The sequence below is a fragment of the Crotalus tigris genome, unplaced genomic scaffold (assembly GCF_016545835.1).
Source record: "Crotalus tigris isolate CLP2741 ecotype Arizona unplaced genomic scaffold, ASM1654583v1 scf7180000024282.1769268, whole genome shotgun sequence".
NCBI lineage: Eukaryota > Metazoa > Chordata > Lepidosauria > Squamata > Viperidae > Crotalus > Crotalus tigris.
The window spans coordinates 1,681,866-1,706,144 of record NW_024100454.1 but is presented as its reverse complement, the minus strand read 5'-3'; the positions used below and the strand labels follow the sequence as shown (position 1 = coordinate 1,706,144).

Below are 24,279 nucleotides of genomic sequence, written 5' to 3'. Positions count from 1 at the left end.
GAACTTTGGCAAAAGAAGCTTGTAAAGTAAGGCAAACAACACTCTCACTTACCAGCAGAAATTGTGAGCAAAATTGTGGTTGTAAGTAAAGGACTACCTTTACATCAAATAAATAAATAAATAGATTCCAGAGGTTAGCTCATCAAAAAAAAAGTAGAAAAGTATTTTGTATCCTTTAATGTCATCAGAAATGTTATAGATTTCTGGGAGCATTCTGTTCTGCTTCATAATAAAGGGGTGGATGTAGAATTGAGTAAAATAACATATTTGGAAAATAATCTCCAGTTTCTTTAATCATGGATTGTTGAGTAAGCCAAGTTTGATTACATCCATTCAATATGCTAAGCAAAGCCAAAGAAATCATGTTATAGCTTAGTACAGTGTATAAACCCAGGTTGCCTTAGCACTGGTAACTTTAGACCGCCTGCTCAATTAAATTTAGGGTGCAATGGAACATCTGCAGAGGTATTCCTATTGCAGGGGTGTCAAACTGCCAGCCCGTGGGCTGGTTTCATCATACCAAAGCCGTGCCCACTCCATTGCCGGCAATGCAAAAAGAATCGCGATATATCGCGACACGTCATGTGACATGACCAGTTTGACACCTGTGTCCTATTGAGTTAATGACTTATTTACAAATATCACATTATTACAGTACAGGATTTGCTAAAGTAGTCAGCTTGTGTGTGCAAGTTGAATGAAGCCTTTGAAGTCCACCTGAGACCTATCAGGTCCTATGGCTTTGAAAAGTTCTGAGTGTCAGAGTTAATTCTGGACCTTAAGCAAAGAGCATTCTCTTAATTCTTTGAACCAAGAACTGTTTCATGAAGGAATAAAGGAACTTCCAAAGGAGTTCTTTCTGGAGGTATTACAGAGCTGGTTATGAAGGAATCTGGAGTAGAAACCAGACAAACCTGTTAAATGGGTATGACTTTGATATATTTTTGGGTGGGATGTTGATTGGGAATCTTTTTTTACAAGCAGTCTCAATTTCTTTCAAAAACAGAAATAGGATAAGAGTAATAATAAGCAAACATTAGTTGGGTCCTGGGTTTACCTAAATCTCAAGCACCGGGCACATGGTAAATTTGGCACTTAGATTTTGTAATCCTAACTGATCCAAATACTTCTCATCTTAGAAAACAGCCTAGCCAGTTACTAATGTATTTCTTCTTTTTCTGCCAACTTAACGTGAAAGGTTAAGTACAGCTTCTCCTCCTATATAAAAGCTTCTATGTAGGAAAGAGGTAAGTATTATTGCCAATTATGAACTGTTGAATTCGTTAACCTGAGCACGTAGTACTTTCAGAACAGAATGCCTCTTCCTGACCTCTCCCAATTACACAGAAACAATACAATAGCCATTACACCATTAGTGTGAATGTTAGTGTAGAGTAAATAAAGAATAATTGTTTCAGTGAGATCCATTTAGACCAGGACTTGCAAACAACTAGTGAACTATTCGCCTAGTATTTTAAAAGGTTTTGATGCTTACCTACAATAGAGGGGCCCTTTTCCTTGGAATAAAAAGCAACAAAGTTTGACAAGTCACATTGGTTCACTGGAATTATCACAAAACACCTGGTTATTTTATGCATGTTTTTCTTTTATAGTATACCAGCAGTGATAAATATTTGCTTGTGTTATGAACTAGTTAAGATCGTGAGTGGCATAGTCCAATTCTGCCTGGATAGTCCATCTGGAGATACAAAGTCATGGGTGAGATCAAGAACAAAATGAAGCTTGGACTCTGTGTGACTGAGTAAACCATATAGAAGTACAGATTAAGCCTATATTTGTATCAGTTCATATCAGGTATTCTAACAAACACTCTTTAAAACTGCCTTAGGGGTCAAGTCTTTCTGTTGCTCTGCTCTTCTGTTACACGTGAGTAACACTGAGGCTGAGTAGGAAATACCTAGAGTACTGTAAATCAGACATGGCTCATCATTTCATTTACTTTGCATTTTTGTTTTGCATTACAAAGCAATCTCGTGTGAATCACTGCACCATTGAAGGCAGGTTTGTTTCCTCCTTGCTTAGACCAGATACCTGATAGGTGGAAGTACACTTAATACTAAGACAGGATACAGTGACTTTTGCTTGGTTGGTTATATCTTCTCCCATGCAAGCAGACCAAAGCTGGTCTCTCCCTCCAAAATTATTGTTGAGGGTGGGAGTGGGGCACTGGTCTTGACCAGTAGCATTTGACTGCTTCTTGCAGTGGTTCCATCCCTTTAATGACCTTTCTTACTGACTAACAGGAAACTGTGGCAGTGAAGAGATTGCCATTTCTGCTTACACCTGTAATTTTCTCATGCTTCTATAACTGATCATGAACAAGAGACTGCCTAGGTTGATTAGAGGCTAACTGTCCGTGCAGGCATTCCTATAAAATAGAGTGATAATGAGAAATGCCATTTCTTTAAGGGAGACATGGATCTCTAAAACAGGGTGTACCAGTGGTGGGATTCAATTACCGTATTTTTCTGTGTGTAAGATACTATTTTTTCCTGCAAACACCCTGTTCAGAAATCAGGTGCGTCTTGTACACGAAAAAATAATGGTAACCTCCGCAGCCCAGGGCATGCCTGTGTGGGTTGCCATGCCACCTGGTGCAGGTGTCAAGCCCCTGTGGGCTTGCCACTAATGGGAGGGCGGGAGGGAGCAAGATCGTCGGCCAGCTGAACTTCCGGATTTGCTGGCTCAGCTGTTTGGTGCTCTGCCGAACAGCTGATCAGCGCAGAGAAACTCACCTGCCAGAACGTCTTATACAAGGGTGCGTCCTATAGATGGAAAAATATGGTATATGAACAACCGATTCACTTTGTGGATGCGGCTTCCAGAAGTCCATTCTGGGCCTGGGCAACAAAAAATTAGCTACCGGTTCTGCCAAACTGGTGCGAACTGGCTGAATCCCACCACTGAGATGTACTGAATTTAATTCCTGAATTCCACTGCCTGTTGGACTATCCCTCCCATCAAAAGACTTGTAATACCCACATCACATCTAACGTCAGCTTTGCTCATATTGAGATTTTCCCCCACCTTGTCTGAGTCTGAATTATATTGTATATGATGTTAATATGTTTATACATGGAACCAAGCTTATAAATGTCATAAGCATGTCTTTGAGAATTGCAGTGGGAAAAAAAGGAAGATGCATATTCCCCTGCAAATCTTGTGCAATTTACATTGCAGGATTTGCTAGTGTGTGATTATCATTTTTACTGAACTGATCTCAACCTGCCATTTATTTTATTTTTCTCCTAAAGCTACTAGCCATGTAGGCATAAATTCCTTGGTTTTATTACCATATATCCTCACGTTTATCTGATTTACTCACATAATATGTAGATAGTCCTCAATTTACAGCCTTAATTGAGCCCAAAATTTCGGCTCAATTGTAAGTAAGTTGTGACTGTTGTAAAGCAGGCCATTATGTGACCATGTCTGATTTTATGACACTGCGGTCATTAAGTAAATGCTGTGGTCATTAACTGAAGTCATTGCTCACTATGGGGCAATTTTTCCAAGAACTGGATATAAACACTAGTTTCCGGGGGGGGGGGGGAGAAACATTGTAAATTACTCATGTGACCGCAGGATGTTGCAAATGGCTGTAAATGCAGGCCGATTTGCCAAACACCCAAAGTGCAGTCATGTGACCATGGAATGGACATTGCAACTTCGAAACTTAAAATACTTAGGATCCATCATAACTTTGAACTGTCTCTAAACAACCAGACATAAGTCAAAGACTACCTGCACTATATGTTTAAATATATGTGATATATACATATCTGTGTAAGTGTACACACACACACAGAGACACACACATAAAGAGAGAGAGAGTTCATATTCATCATATTTTCAGGATAAGCAAGTTATGCAAAGTGCAGAAAGAGTAACAAAGTCACCAAATGGACCCATAAATATTGACCTCTGTATTTTCATGATTTTGCTCAGTCAAGACTTTTCTAAAATGCTTTTTAGTAAGGCAGGCAGAGGAGATTCGGTTATCAGCCTTAGTTATACCTGTGCTATATACAGCATTCCCTATTAATGGTGAGGACACAAAGCAGGAAAATTTGGCCATTTGGGGGTTAATATGCTCAGACTATTCTATATTAACTAGGATCTCTAATTTAGAGAGTGCTTGTACTGTAAGCTAATATACTATTTGTTCTATTTCGCGCATTGATAGGCATTGAACGAGGCAAAGTAACAAACAGGTACTTCTTTATTCAGGCTTAAACAGAACACTCTACAAAATACATTCATCCTGGGGCCTTGTCAGCCAATGAATGCAACATATTTTCCCACTCAAATGCATGCTCAGTAACTCCAAGACAGCCTGTCTGGCTCAGCAGACCACCTGGTCTGCCAAGGTCTCAGTGCAGCTTCCTGCACCTGCTCCATCAATCAAGCTCAGGACATAATTACAATTATCCCCTCAACTAAAAAGTACATGCAGTGTAGGAAGGATACATAATGTTATAACTTTTGGTAATAATACTTTTATTTATGAATTATATTTGTACTTTCATCATATTTTTAATTTTATTTATTATGTATCAAATTTTAAAGACATCCATCTCTTTCACAGAGGGAGCCCTTTCCTTTTCTATAACCAAGGACTTAGTGTGACATTTTACTCATGAAGTGAATGGAAACTTAGAAGCACAGGGAAATTAATAACACTGATTGTGAAGCACTTCCAATATATCAATATTATTTAGAAAAGTTGTTATTTTTCCCTTTTGTTTTTTAAAGCTACATAAGTTTGTTTATAATGAGGTATGTTATCGGTGGCACTTAGAAATCTTAACAATTATCTAATTGTAATATTTAATACAATTAAAAGCAAAAACATTATCCTCTAATCTTAATTTAGATCAGACTTCCAGTTAATTTTTTTTAAAGAATGCATGGCCCTTTTAATTAAGATATTTGATCACAGACTTTAGGGAAAAGCAATTTTACTTACTAGGATTACCTTAAAATGAAAATACAAAATAGGCCTTTATTGTTGCTCACTTTTTAATAAGTTGAGGTGCGCAAATTTTATCTGTACAATAAATCTGGTTTACTATGAAGAGTTAGCATAAAACTAACAAGACAAAATAAATCACTTTATTTCACATTAGCGTGGGTGACAAAAATTGAAGGTAAAAAAATCCCAGTATTTAAGTAATCTCCACCCTTAAATGTGTGAGAACTTGGATTGCATGTTAAGGATAATTGTGGGCTTCTATAGATGCCATTGTCATGATTCCTGGATAGTTGGTTGACTTACTCCAATTGACTATTCTCAGAAGAAGAAGCTGCCAGACAGAAGTGTTTTTCAGAAATATTGCTTAATTGATTTTTAACTGGAAGTTCCACAAACTAAATTTTGGATTTGATTGATTGATTGATTGCCTGTTTCTGGAACAACTAATAATTAAGTTCCCATAAAATAAAAAGTACCCCCCTGAACATCAAGATAATAAGCAGAAATTAGTTTGCTTGTATATAAAATGTTGCTGTTTCTAAAAGCTATAGCTATTTCTTTGAGCTGAATTAATCTTGTCTTCCGTTTTCAGCATGGAGCTCTGTTTGTAAATGTAATTGTCTCATAATGGATCTAAATCTGAAAATGAAGGGACTCTTTTGGTATTGCTATGTAATCATGCTATATAATAGTCCTTTATAATAGTCCTTTGTTAGTCCTGTCACTTTACTTGCATCTTGCTTAGTAATTCTCATAATCCAGTCAATTTTCACTCATTTCTTCTTTGCCTTGCTTTACAGGTGCACTTCCCAGATGTTGAGCGGGTAGAATGGCTGAACAAGGTAAGGCATTGGATATGAATTATAGCATGATAAGCATAAGGCTGAAATGTTTCTGCTTCAAAGTTTGCTTTGTAACTTGGCTGTTGAATCACCCGTGAATAAGCTTGTTTGCTCTAGTTAAGTGGCTGGGGTAAGTTGGGTATCATTTGTATCATGTTCAGGGTTTGCCCTGAAGTTTGTTTGATCGACATTCTCTTCTGCTGAAAAACATTGCCATCTGCCTTTGCCTGGAACCCTCCAAAACAAATTGTGCAGCCATCATTGTTACCAAAACTAACTAGACATAGCATTTATGTTATAATATATGCTCAGCACTGAAACTTCTTAGGCAGATCTTCGTAAAACTGGTAATTATTCTATAATCATCTGACTCTTCCTTGCCGGCCCAAATCTACAATATCCTCAGTGTCAATCAAACTGCTGTAAACTGACTGGAAAAGTTGTCATCAGCACCAGACTTTGATCTCATATGACATATAGAATGAAATGTCCCCATGTCCAAGTAATAAGTTTTACATATTAGATTCGGAGGAAAAGTGAAATATTGAACTACAGGGTCTAATGTTATGTTAGGAGTTCATAGCAGTAGCGAGAAGAGGGGGAGGAGAGGGAGAGAATGAATACCTGGCATGAAAATTATTCAGTACTTTGGGAAATTTTACGCAACCCAGGGAAATCATGAAGGAATCTAATTCACAGCTTAAATTAAAGCAGTATTGTCAAATGTGTGTTTTAAGCTTGAAAATCATTTTTTCTGAATCTTCTAATCTTGTCCCAACAATGTGAAATCATAGCTGCCAGTTCTTTAGCTGGTGTTGGCCTTCATACACATCCAATTCTTCCCAAGAACCTAGGGTGTTGTGATGTATCTCTGTGTCATAAGTGCGGATCCAAGCAGGATGGCCTTTTGTAATTGTCAGATGGAAATTTTGTCAATGTGCAGATTTTCTAAGTGTTGTTCAAGATTTTTTGATATGGTACCCAGTATACCAATAATCAGGGGTCCACCACCATAATCTTTTAGCTTTTATTTTCAGATCTCGATACTTTGTGGCCTTCTCCAATCCTTTGTCTTCTACTCTACTATCCCCTGGTTATTGCCACATCAATTATGCAAGCTTTCTTCTTTTCAGCCAGTTAAATCTGGTGTGTAATATGCCAAGACTATCAGTTTGAATTCAGAAATACCACAATATTTAACCTGCTCATTTTCATCTAAAGAGTGTGTGTTCTATCACTTTAGAAGCATAAAGACATTTCCAAAGTTGGCATTTTGTCTTCAAAATAAAAATGGTAAACAATGGTAATGTACAAGTGGTGATTTTAGCTTTTTGTTGTTTTATGAATAGATTGTTGAACAGTTCTGGCCATATTTTGGAACAATTATGGAAAAAACATTTAAGGAAATCCTTGAACCAAAAATCAGAGGAAAGAATGTACATCTGAAAACATGTACATTTACTAGAATCCATCTTGGAGATAAGGTAAGGCGATGCCTTTGAAAATGACTGTCACATCCAAACTAGTTTTTCATGAGTGTATTTTCTGTGTTCATTTAGGCTTAAGATAGATACAATGATTTATGATATTCATTTTATTAATAATAGCTGCAATAAAATGATCCTGTTCAAACCCATTCCTTAAGTTACTTGACTGAAAGATAAAAGTGCAGGTAGGGTAATAAAGAATAGATGTTTGTGCAAAAGGATTGTGAACTTTTGTCCATTATATTCAAAATAGGTACTGTATTCTCAGAATCTTTCAGATTGTACTTGGTTGTCCTCAAGATGCTAGCATTAAAAAGATAACAAAGAGATGCTGCAACTTTAAAATTTAACTCCTGTTACGGTAGGAAGCAGTACTCTGAACTTTTCTTATGTTTTCTCCCACCCTGTTCTAGTTGTTGTCAAGTAGTCTGTATTTATCGGGGTTATCAATGGTTAAAAAAAATCCTCTTTCCGTTCATTATTCACTAGTTTTATTAATATAAAAAGAGTAAAGATCCTTTGCTTTGTTATTTAAAAAATGCACACAATACTATTGAAAGAAAATGTTTTGCATTGTCAATTCAATTACTTAAAGACTTAATTTTGTTCAGTAATCTTAAATTGGAATGAGAATTTCTGTTTTCTTGGAAGTTTTTAAATTTCGAGTTTCCTTCTGTTCAGTTCAACAGCTAACATTTCTGGCTGTTTGAATTTTAAAACGCAAACTTAGTGTCTGCATTACAGCACAGCCTTCCCCCAGATGATGCCTCCCAGATGTGTTGGAGAAAAATCTTTGAACTCCCTGGTGACTGGAAATGATACCAGGTTTAGTTGCAATATCTCTGAAGGGTAGCAGATTAGAAAATACTCTGTAATCTTTCTCTCCTGCCCATTGTTTTGTTTTCTTTCTGCAGATTTTTTTAAAATTACAATAGCTCTAGCTTGATGTTTGGCTGTTATATTTGTGCTAAGATAAATGGGGCTTTCTTATTGATATATTTCTCATTGCTGCATCAGTAATACTGTTGTGTGCTTTGTTTTCAGTGTCCTAAAATTAAAGGAGTGAAAACCTACACCAAAGAAGTTAATCGAAGACAAGTAATCCTGGACTTGCAGATATGGTAGTATAGAACTGCATTGTTTCTTATGGTTTATCATTGGGAAAACGCACAATTGGCTTCCTAATAATCTGTGAACAGTGAAGTTTTCTGTGCATCTTATTGTTAATAATGATTGCTTTGCTTTTCCTAAAGTGAATCAATCAGAATAGAGCTGGAAGGGATCTTGGAGGTGTTCTAGTTTAACCCCCTGCTCAAGCAGGAGATCCTATATCATTTCAGACAGGTGGCCATCCAGTCTTTTCCTAAAAAGCTCCAGTGATGAAACATCTACAACTTCTGAAGGCAAACTGTTCCACTGCTTAATTGTTTTCACTGTTAGGAAGTTTCCCCTTAATTCCAGCTTGCTTCTCTCCTTGAATAGTTTCCATCCATTGTTTCTTGTCTTGTCTTCTGGTGCTTTGGAGAATAATTTGACCCCCTCTTCTTTGTGGCAGCCCTTCAAATACTGGAATACTGCTATCATGTCACCCCTAGTCCTTTTCTCTAGACTAGCCATACCTAATTCCTGCAACCATTCTTCATACATATTTGTTTTCAGACTTTTAATCATCTTAGTTGCTCTTCTTTACATTTTTTCCCCAAAGTCTCAACATCTTTTTTGTAATGTGGTGACCAAAACTGGATGAGGTATTACAGGTGTGGTCTTATTAAGGATTTATAAAATGGTACTAATACTTCATGTTATTTTGATTCTATGCCTCTGTTTATGCAACTAATGATTGCATACGCTTTTTTGGCTGCCACCGCACACTGCTGGTTCGAGTTGAAGTGATGGTCCACTAGGACTCTAAAGTGGCCCTCACAATTACTATTTTTGAGCCAAATTTCACTTAATCTGTACTTGTGACTTTGGTTTTTCCTGCTTAGATGTAAAACCTTGCTTTTCTCCACATTAAATTTCATGTTGTTGGATAAGGCCCATTGTCCAAGTCTCTCAAGATCTTTTTGGATCCTGAGCTTATCTTCTGGGGTATTGGCTGTTCCTGCCAGCTTAGTGTCATCTGCAAATCTGATGAGTTCCCCTTCTATCCCTTCATCTAAGTCATTTATGAAGTTATTGAAGAGTACTGAGCTTAAGATGAAACCTTGTGGTACCCCACTGCTTACTTCCCTCTGTGTAGATGTAGTACCATTAAGGACTACTCATTGAGTATGATTTGTCAGCCAGTTACAAATCTATCTGGTGGTGAGTCTATCCCACATTTTTCTAGTTTACCAAGAAGTAAGTTGTGGTCTACTTTGTTAAATGCCTAGAAATATATTTGATACTATGCTATAAAAATGAAATAGAGACAACTTATGGTACCGTGTGGCCTGCAAAGGCACATTTAGCATGATGAACATGAGTTTAGAGAGGTGTTTCTCTAAGTGTACAGCATGCAAACAAATGAACAAAGATGAGTGTTTGCTTCAAATGGGGAAACTTAGATTGAGACTATCCAAGAAGGATAATGATTGCAGGCTATATTTATAGGAAAAAATGGGCTGATTGGATGCCTGCAGTTTGTTCAACGTAGTCCATGTTTAGCAGAGAATATGCATCTGATTAAACCAAGATGTAATGAATATCTTGAAACAAGAACAGAATCATTAAAAAAAATCTTAGGTATGAATACAGCAAAAGTCACTACTTCTGAAGTGGAAAGTTTATTGTGCTTCTGTCTAGAAATAGATTGATGATTAGGCATGTAATTATTATTAATAAGTAATAATAGTAGTGGCCAATACCATTTGCCTTGAACTTTGTGCATGTAAGAATCTGTGATATTGTATGTTTATGTCCTTGGGTGCCCTGAATATATAAAAACATAGAACTCAATGAAGCCATGTTTAGCTAAGTACTGCCTGAATACTTTCAAACCTCCTCCTTATAACATGCATTGTTGACATCAGGAGAGTAATCTATTTGGCTGTAGGAGAAAGCTACAGTATTTCTCTTCTGGCTCCTTTTATGAAAAAGTGATATGGGTGTTTTCTCACTTAAGAGTTTGAGTGAGAACGTAGTTTTCTATTGCAAATAGACCTGTCTTGTTTGTCAGGAATCCACAATCCTGCATGATTCACAGAGGATGCCTAGTCAAGGGAAAAGGATTCAAAACCAGCTCATCCAGTTAGGCATCCTGGAGGACACATCTTTATATGTTGATTGGGAGCAGGTGCTAAGTTCTTCCTCCAGTTCTGAGAAAAAAGGTGGAGCTATTCAAATCGTCAAGCCACCTTCTTATGCATTGTCCACATTGCTTCCTTGACTCATTACTGCTTTAGTTCCTTTAGACCAGGGGTGTCAAACTGCTGGCCCACGGGCCGGTTGCATCAGAGGCTGCACCCATCCCAGCTCCGGCAATGTGAAAAAAGTCACGATATGTTGCGACACGTCACGTGACGTGGTGAGTTTGACACCTGTGCTTTAGACTGTCAGGGATAACAAGATGCATGTTGCTAATATGAAAATATGGGGGCAACATGACAAACTACCAACATCCTCTTAGAACAGCATTATAGGTGCTTGTTTCCCCATTATTTAGTTTATCACATTACAATGTTTGCTTATCTTAAGTAGTTTAGATTATTATACAGGCAAGTGCAATATTTATAGCTATTTTACATATAAACCTGAGTGTGTTGCTACTTATAATTGACACTCTCTTGGTTTGCTTAATCTCTCAATATTGCCTTGTTCAAATATTTGTGAAAAGTGCTTTCATTACATTCAGTGATCCACAACTTATTATATAGCCACATGATTTATTTCCTTGTTCTCTGTATTGGTAATGTGATCTCACTGCTTGAAGATGGAAGATCAACTTTGATGGCACTCAGCACATAACTGTCTGTTCAGCGGAATTTACTTTTCATACAGTCTTATGAAATATGCATATTTGTTTTGTTGAACCTTTCCTAGAAGAGATAATACAGGGGAAATCATTTCTATTGTACTGTGGTGTGCATTTCTCCAAGCTTATGGGTGTAGTTTCTGCAGGCTTGACAGATGTTGCCACCGAACTGTGATTTTTATTGGGAAAGAGAAAATTATTAAATACACAGAGTATAATACTAACAGTTAACAGTGAAAGTTATTTTGCATGCTAATAAAAGAGATGCAGATGTCCTGTCTTTGGAAAAGAATTGAAAAAGTGGGAAGTTGTGCTGTCATGGTTTAAATTAGATGTCTCATTTGAAAGTAGAGTGCTAGCTAGAATTCCTGTATTACAGGGGTTCTCAACCTTGGCAACTTTAAGACTTGTGGACTTCAACTCCCAGAATTCCTCAGCCAGCTTTGCTGGCTGAGGAATTCTGGGAGTTGAAGTCCACAAATCTTAAAGTTGCCGAGGTTGAGAACCCCTGCTGTATTATGTTTGCCTATTTTTTTTATAGTTGCTGTTACTCAGAATTCTTGAATTCTAATTTCTTGGATTAAGTGTTAAATTTTAATGAAGACATTAAACTTCAACCAGAATAGAGCTTGAAGGGACCTTGGAGATTTTCTAGTCCAACCCCCTGCTTAAGCAGGAGACCCTGTGCCATTAATTAAATACAATTTAATATCCCTTTTTTCCCACCTTACTCACTCTTTGGTTTATTTTTAGCCAGCCAATCAAAGGCCAAGGAAAGTTTTATTTATTTATTTAAGAAAATTTGTATGGCCACCCACTGACTCTCAATGACTCTGGCTGGCTTACAAAAATAAGAACCCAATATTGTTGTTGTTGTTGTTAATTGCGAAGTCATGTCCGACCCATCGCGACCCCATGGACAACATTCCTCAGGTCTTCCTGTCCTCTACCATCTTCTGGAGTCCATTTAAGCTCACACCTACTGCTTCAGTGACTCCATCCAGCCATCTCATTCTCTGTCGTCCCCTTCTTCTATTTCCCTCCATCTTTCCCAGCGTTAGGCCCTTCTCCAGTGAGTCCTTCCTTCTCATTAGGTGGCCAAAGTATTTGAGTTTCAACTTCAGGATCTGGCCTTCTAAAGAGCAGTCGGGGTTGATCTCTTCTAGGACTGACCAGTTTGAACGCCTTGCAGTCCAAGGGACTCGCAGGAGTCTAGAACCCAATATACAAACAAACAAAAACAATAATATCCCCCTGCTGTCCCTGTCTGCTTTAGTAGGTTGGTAGATACAACCAGGAAAACATATCTTGAACTTATCTTCAAGTATGTTCTTGGCCTGCAAAAGACTTTAAAACCATAGTCTTATATCTAGCAAATGAGGTGGGAACTCAGATTCATTTCACCGAGGCCTCAATGCCACTTATGCCACTGAAATATCTCATGCATGTGCCCAGCACTCTGCCATGTATGCCTGGGACCTTCCAGATATATGGATTTCAACTCCCAGACCCAACCATGTTAGTAACCTAGTCTCCTGCGTCAGAACTGATGATGTCAGGAGAAATAGCTGACCATCTCCATCCTTCCTGTGTCTCCGTTTAGGGCCTTTTGACTTTTAAGATAAGGCAGGGGATGCTGACTTTCTGCCTCATTCTGCACATAGGAACAGATAGTTGGCAGTTGTGCAATGGGATTAACACCAGACAAACAATCAAGCAGAAAACATTACCCTAATCAATGAACTAAGGAGAAAACCATATCCCCACCAAAACTGGCAGGGCAACCTATTTTATATAAACAGGGAACAAATCCCACACTCACTAGTACTGATGATGTTATTTACTTGGGTAATGTCCCCAAACAAACAACCAAGTCCAGAGAGCACCAAAGACTCTATAATTATTTATGTTCATTAGACTTATTTGCATCTGCTTTGTTTGGTTACACAGGCAAACATTATTATTTTTGAAAAATAATCATGAAGTTTCCAAAAAGAAAATAAAATTAGATTTTGCTAATGGACACTGATCACTGAAACATCTTTTACTGTATTGCAAGTACACTTTGAATGGTGTGTTAAAGGAAATTATTACTTCTTGCTGCCTTAGAATACCAAAACAATCTTAAGTAAGGCTTTTTACATTCTAGAAGGCTGCAGGAGCCCAGTAAGCATGCTGTCATCGGGTTAATGCAAAAACAGTTTGACAGCAGAATGTGACATCTCTGTTAAACATTTTGATAGCAGAAAGGATCACACAGGAAATGCATACTTAGTTTAAACAGTTCCATGATGTTGTGACATGGGAGGTCAACTAAATTTGACTTAGCTTCTTTCTTGGAAATGCTTCCCATCTTTCACTATGACATGACAGTGCATTATTAGCAAAGACTGAAAGTAAATGTGACTGTAAATAGCTCTGTAACTAGACCAAAACTTTTGAAGGGGACAGGCAAAGAACTGGAGATGAGAGGCTACTTGTTTGAGCCACATTATTGGGCAAACTATTTTGAGTCATTCAGTTGGACATACTATTCAACTGGAAACATTTAGAGGCCAGAAGAGATTTGGCCTCTAAATAGGAAGGCTCTACAGTCCTTCCTATTTATGGGCCTGGCTGTAAGACAGTGCTACATTTATGACAATGCCTTTGTGCTTTTTGGATTCCCAAATGTTCCTATAACACATTCAAATTTAAAAGTTCATGCTTGATGGTCTTGTATCTCCACAAAGAAAGAACTTTTGTGTGTAAAGGCTCAGTACAGTTGGGGTTTTGTAACATGGAATTTGTATGGAACAACGTATTGGTGATCATTTTTTAAATTTATATATGTATGTATGTATTTATTTATTTAATGAGCCATCTATTTTGCTGTTCAAATGAATTAGTTTTGTTGCCATCAAGCCGCAAGAATCTTATTTATTAGATAACAGTTTATTGTTTATCTGCAATATGTTGAAGTAACCAATATAAACTCATGTGCATGTATACTTGATGTTAGATACAGTGTAAAGATTGGAAACTTTGATTAACCAGTGAGTGACCTTTCTTAGGTATTTTATGTGTGAACTGCTATTCCTGTCACAAATTCTCTGCAATATTTGTTGAGATGCTAAGCAGCAAGAATAGGAGTTACAATTTGTAGAATGTCATTGGAGCCCTATTATGAAGCAGTGTTAATCTCATTTCAGTATAATGCTTGAATCTGAATGGGTCATTATCTTTCTTTGTAATTCCAGAGTGTTTTCTGATTATTGCAATTAGTAAATTCTGTACAGTTATTCTACCCCTTTTTCACTAAGGGATTTTTATGGCAGGAAAAAATAAAAATAATAAGATATTAATGCATGATATCTTATTGTTTAACAAAAAAGGCAACCAAAGGAGAAAAGTAGATACATTTTCACTATGATTCTTGATGTCTATTTGTACGTATGTGTATTTATGCATTCATATGTATACTGTATACGTACACAAACATAGATACTGTACATTGATCAAATTTACCAGATTTCCTGAAAATTATATAGTAATAAAGGAAATTGGGTTAATCTGGCAAATATATTACTTGATATGCCCAAATAAATAATTGAATAAATGTTAAAGTCTTTATTACGCTATATGTAGCAGAAAAACATTAGCATAATAAAAAATAAAGTACTGTAATACGTTATCTGCTTCACAAAGCAAATGTGATGTAATATAGTATCTCTGGTCTAAAACTGTATTCATACATACTCCTATTATGCCTTTTAAATCAGAGTTTATTCTTCATCTCATACTATTACAATATAAGAAATTCCTTTAAATTAATAAGAAAATACAATGTTTTGTCTTTTACTTTGTTCTCCCCCCTCCTAATTAATACCTTGCTAATTGAAACACCTTCTCAGTTATATAGGGGATTGTGAAATTCACATGGAGCTCTCCAAGCTTAAAGTAGGAGTGAAAGGACTACAGGTAGATACAGAACAACTTATGAAACATTTTTTTAGATATTTCCTATTTTTTTCTTTCCTGGAAAAAAATCAACTTTTTTTTTTTTTTGCAGTTACATGGAACGTTACGAGTAATTCTGGAGCCCCTTCTGACAGATATACCCTTTGTTGGAGCTGTAACTATGTTTTTTCTACAGAAACCTGTAAGTCAATTCTGATACACCATTATAGAAATAGAAAGAGGACAGCTGTGTTAGACTAACCAGGAGTCTGGTAGCACATTTTCCAACCAACAAATTTTATGAGAAGACTTTTAATTTATAAGTCAAATTAACAAATTAGCACTCTTCATTTTTTTTCCAATTTAGAAATAGTGAACTTCCAGATTAGGACTGCTGATTTACACATTGGTCAGTTTGTTTTATAATAGACTTGAGAAAGTTCTTCTGAAATAAGGAAGATTATTTCTTCTTCCCAAACATCATTTTAAACAAAGAATACCAAACCAAACCAAACCAAACAGGAAGATAGCTTTTTAAAGCATGCCAACATACTACTGTTCAGAGATAGTAGTATTTAATAAGTTAGGTTAATTTAATTCCAAATATTTCACTGTAGCTTTTCAAGGAAGTACCCTCCATGATAGCTCACTGATAGAAATAGAAGTATGAAAACTTTAAGGAATAAAATCAGCACTGAAAGAGCAATTTAGAATATTATGTAACCTAGTAGTAGCCCTTATTAAAGTAAAATGAAACCATTTAAAAATAATTAACCCAACATTTAATAGTGTAAGAAAAAAATTCTATTCAGGTTAACTTTCAAGAACCAAGTGGGTTTTCAAGAGCCATTTAAATCAATAAACATTAAGCCAAAACACATGTTTCTTCAGCACGAGTTTCACATATCTGAAACCATTTCTAAAAGGGCATGTGTGTGCTGCCAGCTTGCCTCAGGATGAAGATAAGTCATTTCAGGTGAGCCAGATTGCAGTACCCCTGCCTCAGTCCATCCCTAACCTATTGAGAAAGTAACTTCTTCTCCAATTTTCTTGCTTTGTATTAAAGGAGATTTTGATTTTCTCCATGTAGGTGCAAGTGGTGTAAACCAATCTATCTAATGAGTGGATTTCATTCCATCTCATACAACTTCTACTCCTAATGGTCAGCGTCTCCCCCAAATCCCTGGACTATGTCTTCAAGGCTGAACCTCTTAGGTGTCCTTAATGGAACCATCAAATTTTGGTGCTTCCCTCTCTCCCAAATATTCAGTACACTGTCACAGCAAACTGCCATACAACTGTAAATTAAAACTCTAGTATGGGAAAAAAATTGTTTCATGTATTTGAACGGTGTCTGGTGGGGGAGCTACAGAAGCCAACTAATCTGTAAATCTATCGGTAGTCTATTTCGATTAACGTACAGCCTGTGTACCCAAAGTACAGGATGATAAGAGAAAGGCATCATCTGAAACCCTCTATCATCACACCAGTATGCATAAGATCACAGCTGTTATACTGTGCTCTAGAGACCTTTACATCACTCTGACTTTTCAATTATTTTGTATACTAGGGAAAAAATAGTATTAGTTCCAAAAATTGCTTTGGCTTAAACTTCCTCAGCTTCCTCTCTGCCTCATTGCACTAAAATTAATGTTCACAGTCTCACATGTTCAGACACCATCTTCACCTATATGCTGTATTTATTTTTTTTGTATTTTGTTGATTAAATTTCTACATGGCCCATCTCACTTAAGTTACTTTGGGTGCTTTACACAGCACCCGAATAAAACCATATAAACACATGAACCAAATGCAAATTGAAAACAAGAGTTAAGAACAAATTAAAATTTACAAGGAAAAACAAAAATCATTTAAAATTCAAAAGGCTAAAAGCATTGAAAGAGATGCTTTATTGAACAGTAGAATTCGTGGAAGAGGTCTCTGAACCCCTGGTAGTCATCTCCAACCCCATGGAGGAAGCAGGGAAGAAGGTCCCCACAGTGCTATGATAATTCAGCACTCAGAATGCATGTTATTCCTAAAACCAGCTATGTGAGTTCTGGCATTAGGAAAGTACATACATCTGACAGACATGTGTCATGTTTAGAACATTGACACATGCCGATTGTCTCAGCCTTTCATTGCAAGGGCATGAGAAGAATCCAGTCAGAATCACAGGCTCCAGTGAAGGAAATGAACCAAGGTCTTGATGATGCTTATTCATCTCCTTTGAATGCAAACCATTCAGTTATGTTACTGCCCTGAGGCTGCCTTCTAGATGGCTAGTTTTTTTGCTCATGGAACTTGTAGCAGTAGCCAAAATGCCTTTTATAATAGGTGGGTAATAGAAATGACCACATAATTCCTCAAGGCTTGAGTGGTTGACAGTCTGAATTCACTCAGAATGGCCACACAATACTCATCATGTTGAATTAAAATACCATAAACATATTAGATGAATGAAGGATGCTTCATTAGATGCTCTTAAATGTCTGAATCATTTTATTGTATAATTATGGTGATTTTATTATACTCAATATTCTTGACTTTTTCAATGGTATGCTATCTGCTCTGCATGGAGAAAAGATTGCAGGTTCCTTTCCTGCCATCTCCAATAGGATCTCATGGACCATATGGCTAATTTGATGTAAATAGTCTTCCATGTTCCTGACTTTGACAAATAATTTAAAACCAGTTCTGTTTTCAGTTATTAACCTTGCATTTTTGTTGTTGGTTTAATTCTTATTGTAGCACTTGGAAATCAATTGGGCGGGGGTAACCAACCTGTTGGATGCTCCAGGCATTAGGTAAGTGCCTCCCTCCAAATGAGTGGGAACAATCTAAATGTTAAAGACCCAGTTTGGTTTAGTGCACAGGTAAGCAACCTTGGCTCTTTTATGACTCGTGGACTTCAACTCCCAGAATTCCTGAGCCAGCCACGCTGAGGGGAAAGGGAGAGGTTTCCAAGCTGAGCCATGCTGGCTCAGGAATTCTGAGAGTTGAAGTCCACAAGCCATAAAAGAGCCAAGGTTGCCTACCCCTGGTTTAGTGGTTCAGGTGCTGTCATAGGAACCAGGAGAATGGGAGTTCTAGTCCTGCCTTAGGTATGAAAAACCAGCTAGGTGACTTTGGGCCAGTCACTCTCAGCCCAGCTCACCTCACAGGGTTATTGTTGTTACAGGGAGGAAGGAGTATTAAGTATGTTCACCGCCTTGAATTATTTAAAACAACAATATCAAATAAATAAAATATCAAAATGGAGATTAAATGGAAGAGATGTTATATGGCAATTCTACAACAGGGACAGTTTATTGTGGGTGAGCACAGGGCCAATCAAATAGAAGCTATGTCCTTCATAGACATTCCGGCAAGTAGGGACCACATAGAATCTTACAGATTCTTAGTTTGTTTTGTAATTCTAGTTAGAAATGTCAGGGCCATTTTAGCTGTTTGCTTTCTAGTGGGAATTTTTGCTTGCATTGCTACTTTAGCCTCATCAGAACAAAAGTAATGTCATATCCACAGGAAATGTCATATCCACAGGAAAGTTAATTACCTTATTCTGTTGAGGTTTTGAAAGTAAAGATGTGTTTGGGTATTTGTGTTTCTCTATATTGATTTTGGTTTGGTTATTTTAATGAAGGAAAAATATTGTACTTATCCCATTAGAAGAAGAGTTTTTGCTTCCAGAAAACAATTGCCTGTCAATTTGTTAGGGTTAGGAGTTTTGTTGTTTTACATTTACTGATAAGAAAAATAAAAGTTGTTGAAATAAAAGAATTTAATATAAGATACAAGTGGATATAGATCTAGTGCCTGCAAAGTCAGCTGGTGAAAAAAGTTCTGGGAGTCAAGATCCACACATCTTTAAGTTGCCAAGGTTGAGAAACACTGGTATAGTGATTAAATCACCAACCTAGAATCCTAGAATGAGTTCTAGCCCTGCCTTCAACACAAACCCAGATGGGTGATTGGTCCAGTCCTTCTCTCTTCTAGGAAGAAGACAAGCACAGACTGCATCTGAAAATCTTGCCAAGAAAACAGCAGGAACCTGTTCAGGCATTTGCCAGAGTCAAGTGCATGTTGAAGGCATAAAATAAGAGGCATAACTAGCTCGGGCTTATCTGCACCTTGTTTTCTATGTTTTCTTTGGCAGACAAGATGTTCTGTCTTAAATGACTTACCTATCTGTAACAAAGCATCCTAAACTCTCAGGCTGAAAATAAAACTGAGCACGCATCCCTTCTACTTCCCCGTCCCCGTATCCCAGATCTCTTGATGGGCAACAGGCCTTGGCAGTCTGCTAAGATTGAGTCTACAAACAATACAAGAGTCACAAGCTCAGTAGAGCAGTGTGACACACATGTACTCTTCCATTTTGTTTTGAATTAAATGTCTCCTTTATTATTTCAGTTTATTGTCAGACTCGCTAATTCAAGATCTCATTGCTGCCCGGCTGGTGTTGCCAAATAGACTCACAATCCCATTGAAAAAGAACATGAATGTGACTCAGTTGCGGTTTCCAATTCCACGTGTAAGTCTGGGGTCAGAGTTGTGCTTTGTTAGTGAGACGCCTGGCTCAAAATACAGAAAAAAGGACCCTTCTAAAGAGTGAGGCTTACGCCAACTTGTTTGTTCTTTTACACACCTGCAGTGTACTGACACTTAAAGGGGAGATTGCAAACTTGCCCCATGCTTGTATTTGAATTAGCTCAGTGGAGAGAAAGTTATAGGGCAAAAATTAATCTAATTGTCTTAACTAATAATTGCAAATGCCTATTCATTTCTTTTCAATCCCTTTCTTTATCCAGAATATCAGATAACTTTAAAAAGTTTGGAAAAGCTTCCTTTTGATTAAAAAAAAACCATCCTGATTTGGAGATCAGCTCAGAATGAATGAAGCTCAGTAAATTCTCAGCAGACTTATAGTTAGTGCAAGTTTATTTTGGTAAATAATTTAAAAAAGGCATTGTGTGTGTTCCCCCCCCTTCTCCAATTCACTAGAGAATTATCAACAGCAAACCTATTGGCTTTTCTCCTCATCCACCACAATAAGAGGCACAAAGAAAGATTGTTAGAGATTGATGTAAGGCTTGTAATAAAAGCAAAATGCAAAATAACAACAAAGATTTTTCTAATAAATTTAAATGTTCTGCTGGCAAATCTCATTTAAATTGCTTCTGTGGTTTGTGGGTCGAGACATTCCCCATTTTCCTTTATGATATGTTGATAATACTATATATCAGAGAGATCCCCCTAGGATGAACATTTTACATAATATTTAACAATTATATGTTTTCAAGGGAGTCCTAAGAGTGTATCTTTTGGAAGCCGAAAATCTTGTGGAAAAAGACAACTTCCTTGGGGCAATCAGGGGCAAATCAGATCCTTATGCTCTCCTTCGAGTTGGTCTGGTGCAACTCCGGAGCAAAACAGTACAAAGAGACCTGAATCCCATCTGGAATGAAATGTTTGAGGTGATACTTCTCCTTGTCTCTTTAGAAACAAAGTGCTGGCGATTATTTGCAATATCACCCACCTCCTGAATCTTATGTAACAGATTTGAAATGGTACATACAGTATCTCAAACAGTGCAAGGGAGAAATGGGGAAGGGAAAAAAAACCCAAATTATTATGGAAGTTGACTCACATAATGCTAGATCAGGTCCTAATGCTGAAACAGGTCAGTGGTTGTGTCTTGGAGTTTTGCATATATTAGCAACAATTTTATATATGCCTTCTCCAAATTAAGCCCCACAGAATGTAGGGGAAGTTTTTTTTTCCTGGTGAATATAGGAATATAGACTATCTGAATGTATTTTTGAAACTAAACATGTTCTAAAAGACTTTTTGTTTCTGTAAATACTTTGAATAAGGAATATAATCAAGTGATTGAGGAAACAGTATTTCAGCAGGAATAGGCAACCAAATACTTTTCAGATATTCTGACTCTGACTCCCAGAATCCCTGAATGTCAGCTATTTTGCTTCATGTCTAAGGGCGTTGTAGTCCTAAGCATCCAAAAGTCATTAAAATATATGTCTTGTTGCCAGCAACAGAAATGGATTAATTGCGAACTAATTTACAGGAGTAAACAGTTTACAGGAATAATGGAATACTAATTTACAAAAGGGAAAAAACCCACCCATTTTAAATATTGTCCGCTTTGTCCTGTTGTTTTAAAGAAAGTGAGAAAAAGGCTATTTGAAAGGCTTTTTCATGAAGCTTTTGGAATTACTGTAATAAATTCTCTTGAAAAAAGCTTTTCAATTAAACCAGTCAGTATAATAAATTAAAGGATATTTGAAAGTTTTTTGTTGTTGTTTCACCAAGAAGTCTGTTTCGGCATTAGTGCATGTGTGTCAAACTTGCTGCATCATGTGATATGTCTCAATGTATTGCAACTTTTTTCACATTGCTGGAGCTGGGGTGGGCATGGCTTTCTAGCTCTTTTGTTACTTAATTTTCCTTTCATTCATTTCAGTTTGTTGTTCATGAAGTACCCGGTCAAGATCTAGAAGTTGATCTTTATGATGAAGATCCAGATAAAGATGATTTTTTGGGCAGGTAAGGAATACAGATTTCCCCTTGTATGTGTTTAAAATTATACTGTGTCTTTTTCTGCCATGTGGCAGCTTAGAGTCAATGAAATTGGTATGGTCATTTCTGTGCATTCAGAAACAGCGAATATTTTTGATTTGTGCATAACCTTTCTGAATGCAGGTAGAGTATTGCATGTTTGAATGCTCCTGCTTCCAAAAAAAGTCATCATAAAGAAGTATAATGTTGGGGGTGAATTAGTTCCAGTTCATCTTCTGATCTGAGCTTTAAAAGAAGCACAACTTTTGATACAAAAAATATCTATTCCTCCAATGTGTGTTGTACAATCCCAAGAAAAATTATACCTTTTACTTGTCAATATACATATTGCATATTGAAGTTGAGCCTAAATGGTGCTTTTTCATGTCACTTTCTGTTCTAGAAAAAAGTCAGTAAAATATGAGTTGGTTCTGGGTGTTTTGTCACTGGCACGTCACCCCAGATTGTTTTATTAGTAAATATGGCACGTGCCTGTCTATCACCATAACTTGCATGCACATAGCTGATTTCCACTAAGCCAGTCATTGCCAGGCATGAAAAATCAGGACCACACATTAGGTTCCGGTTAAGATGATTTATGGTCTATTCCTATACACAAAAATCTAGTTAACTAACAGCCAGCAATAAATTGGTGTTACATAAGAGTTAACAGAATTAAAGGGGAGGCTGGGCTCGGATTGCTTGTTGGAATGTAATGAATCATGATTGATTTTTTTCTTGACTCCACCCCTAGACTCTGCCTCTTCTCCTACACTTGTAGAATTTGTAGTGGTTTGTTCCATTGCAATGGAAAGTCTCTTCTCTTATTAAATATAAATCTTAACAAGCTAGAATTTTGCTCAACTTGAATTACTCATGGACTGGGCTGTGGTTTCAAAGAATTCTTACATAGAATATCCAATAGAAATACACAGCGTTACTAGGTTTTGTAAGTGAAGAAACCACTCTAGTCTCAGAGAACTCCATGTTTTTCCAGCCTAGGCATATTACATCTATTGAAGAAGAACAATGTCAATTATTATTTGTCTACAAAGAGCTTATTTTTTTTCACAATCTTTATGGTTGAACTAGGCTCGGGATCAAAAATAAGCTCTTTGTAGACATGCTTGGGAGCATTCAGTTATTAGAAGTCAGAATATTTCACGGACCTATATAGGAGATACTATATATATATTTTTTTTTTTAAAAAAAAGCACAGCTCAGTATAAGATGCTATAAGCCTCCATAGCAGCATGTGGTACCTATTCATTATGAAAACAAATACGACTGTCCCAGAAGATTTCCTTTGTGTGACTTTTTATTTTTTTCACAGCTTGGTTATAAACCTTGTAGATGTGATGAAAGACAGAATTGTTGACGAGGTAAATTTTGTTTTGGCTTAACACGTGTCACAGTAGTTCTTAAAAGGTATGCCTATTTTATGAGTGGCTTATCAGCTATAAAAACATTTTACTAAATGTAAATGTTAGCAGGACTACATTTTTTCAGGCATTTGAGTTCTCATTGCTGTTATGGGAAATTAGAAATGTTTGTATAGGCTGTGAGATAGGAGAGTGTTGTTAAAATCTTCACAGATTAATAGTTTTGTGGTAGTATTAGTTTTCAAGGGAAATTTCACTTTACTGAGGGTTTGTGGCACACAGGTATGTATGTGTGCAAGTATACAGATCAAGTGGTGCAAGAATCTTTGCACGATCAAGTAAATGAGTGCACATGTAGTACAATAAGAGTACTGATCTTATTCTGCTTCTTAAGAGACTAAGTGGATCAATTGAATACTTAGCATTTTGAAAGTATTTAAATGGAGGAGCAATTTGCATTTGAGTAGAACGTGGAGGGTCCAGATAGGTTGCAGCTATCAGCTCTTCAGAGTAGACCAGATCAGGAAACAGACTCCACAGGAACTCTAGAACTATTCTTTTATTAAGACAGGATACAACACAGGTAGTTCTCGACTTGCAACTGGTTGCTTAGCAACCATTTGAAGTTCTGGTTTCCAACAAAAATGCCCCTTACAGACAATAAGTTTGCTTAATGACTGTGCGACTTACTTTGCAATCACCATATTCACTTAACAACCACCACAGAAAAGGACATAAAATTGGGCATAGTCATGTGGTGATCTGCTTAATGACCAGCACAGCTTACAGCCGTAATTCCACGCTCAATTATGATCATAAGCCAAGGACTATCTGTAACAGAATCTTACAGGCCTGATTGTACTTTAATTGCTCCTCCCTCTTATATCCCATTGAATCAGGAGGAGCCTTTCTATATCCCATCTTATTTCCTGGAACCTAAGGAATGTCTTTCAGCCCCCTCCCTCAAGATCCCCAATTCTTTACAGAGGCTGATTGGCTTTCAGGATAAACTAAACAGCACTGCAGAGTTTTGGGGTGAGCTGCAAAACTGAGAAAACATTGGAGGGGGGGGTTGTTGGAACAAGCCCCTTTTGTATAA

General features: G+C 37.0%; 1 protein-coding gene across 2 annotated transcripts in view; it reads left to right on the top strand.

Moving 5' to 3' along the window:
- The window catches only part of ESYT3 (extended synaptotagmin 3), a 43,925-nt gene that overhangs the window by 3,326 nt on the left and 16,320 nt on the right, over window positions 1-24,279 (top strand). The window contains exons 2-11 of one of the 2 annotated variants that reach the window (XM_039323815.1): window positions 5,797-5,838; window positions 7,188-7,322; window positions 8,370-8,446; window positions 15,174-15,240; window positions 15,332-15,421; window positions 17,971-18,026; window positions 19,633-19,753; window positions 20,523-20,696; window positions 21,704-21,786; window positions 23,132-23,180. In XM_039323815.1, the coding sequence (XP_039179749.1) occupies window positions 5,797-5,838; window positions 7,188-7,322; window positions 8,370-8,446; window positions 15,174-15,240; window positions 15,332-15,421; window positions 17,971-18,026; window positions 19,633-19,753; window positions 20,523-20,696; window positions 21,704-21,786; window positions 23,132-23,180 (894 nt within the window). Of the gene's footprint in view, window positions 1-5,796; window positions 5,839-7,187; window positions 7,323-8,369; window positions 8,447-9,667; window positions 10,834-15,173; window positions 15,241-15,331; window positions 15,422-17,970; window positions 18,027-19,632; window positions 19,754-20,522; window positions 20,697-21,703; window positions 21,787-23,131; window positions 23,181-24,279 lie in introns of those variants that run through there. The other variant, XM_039323816.1, reaches the window with a different exon arrangement.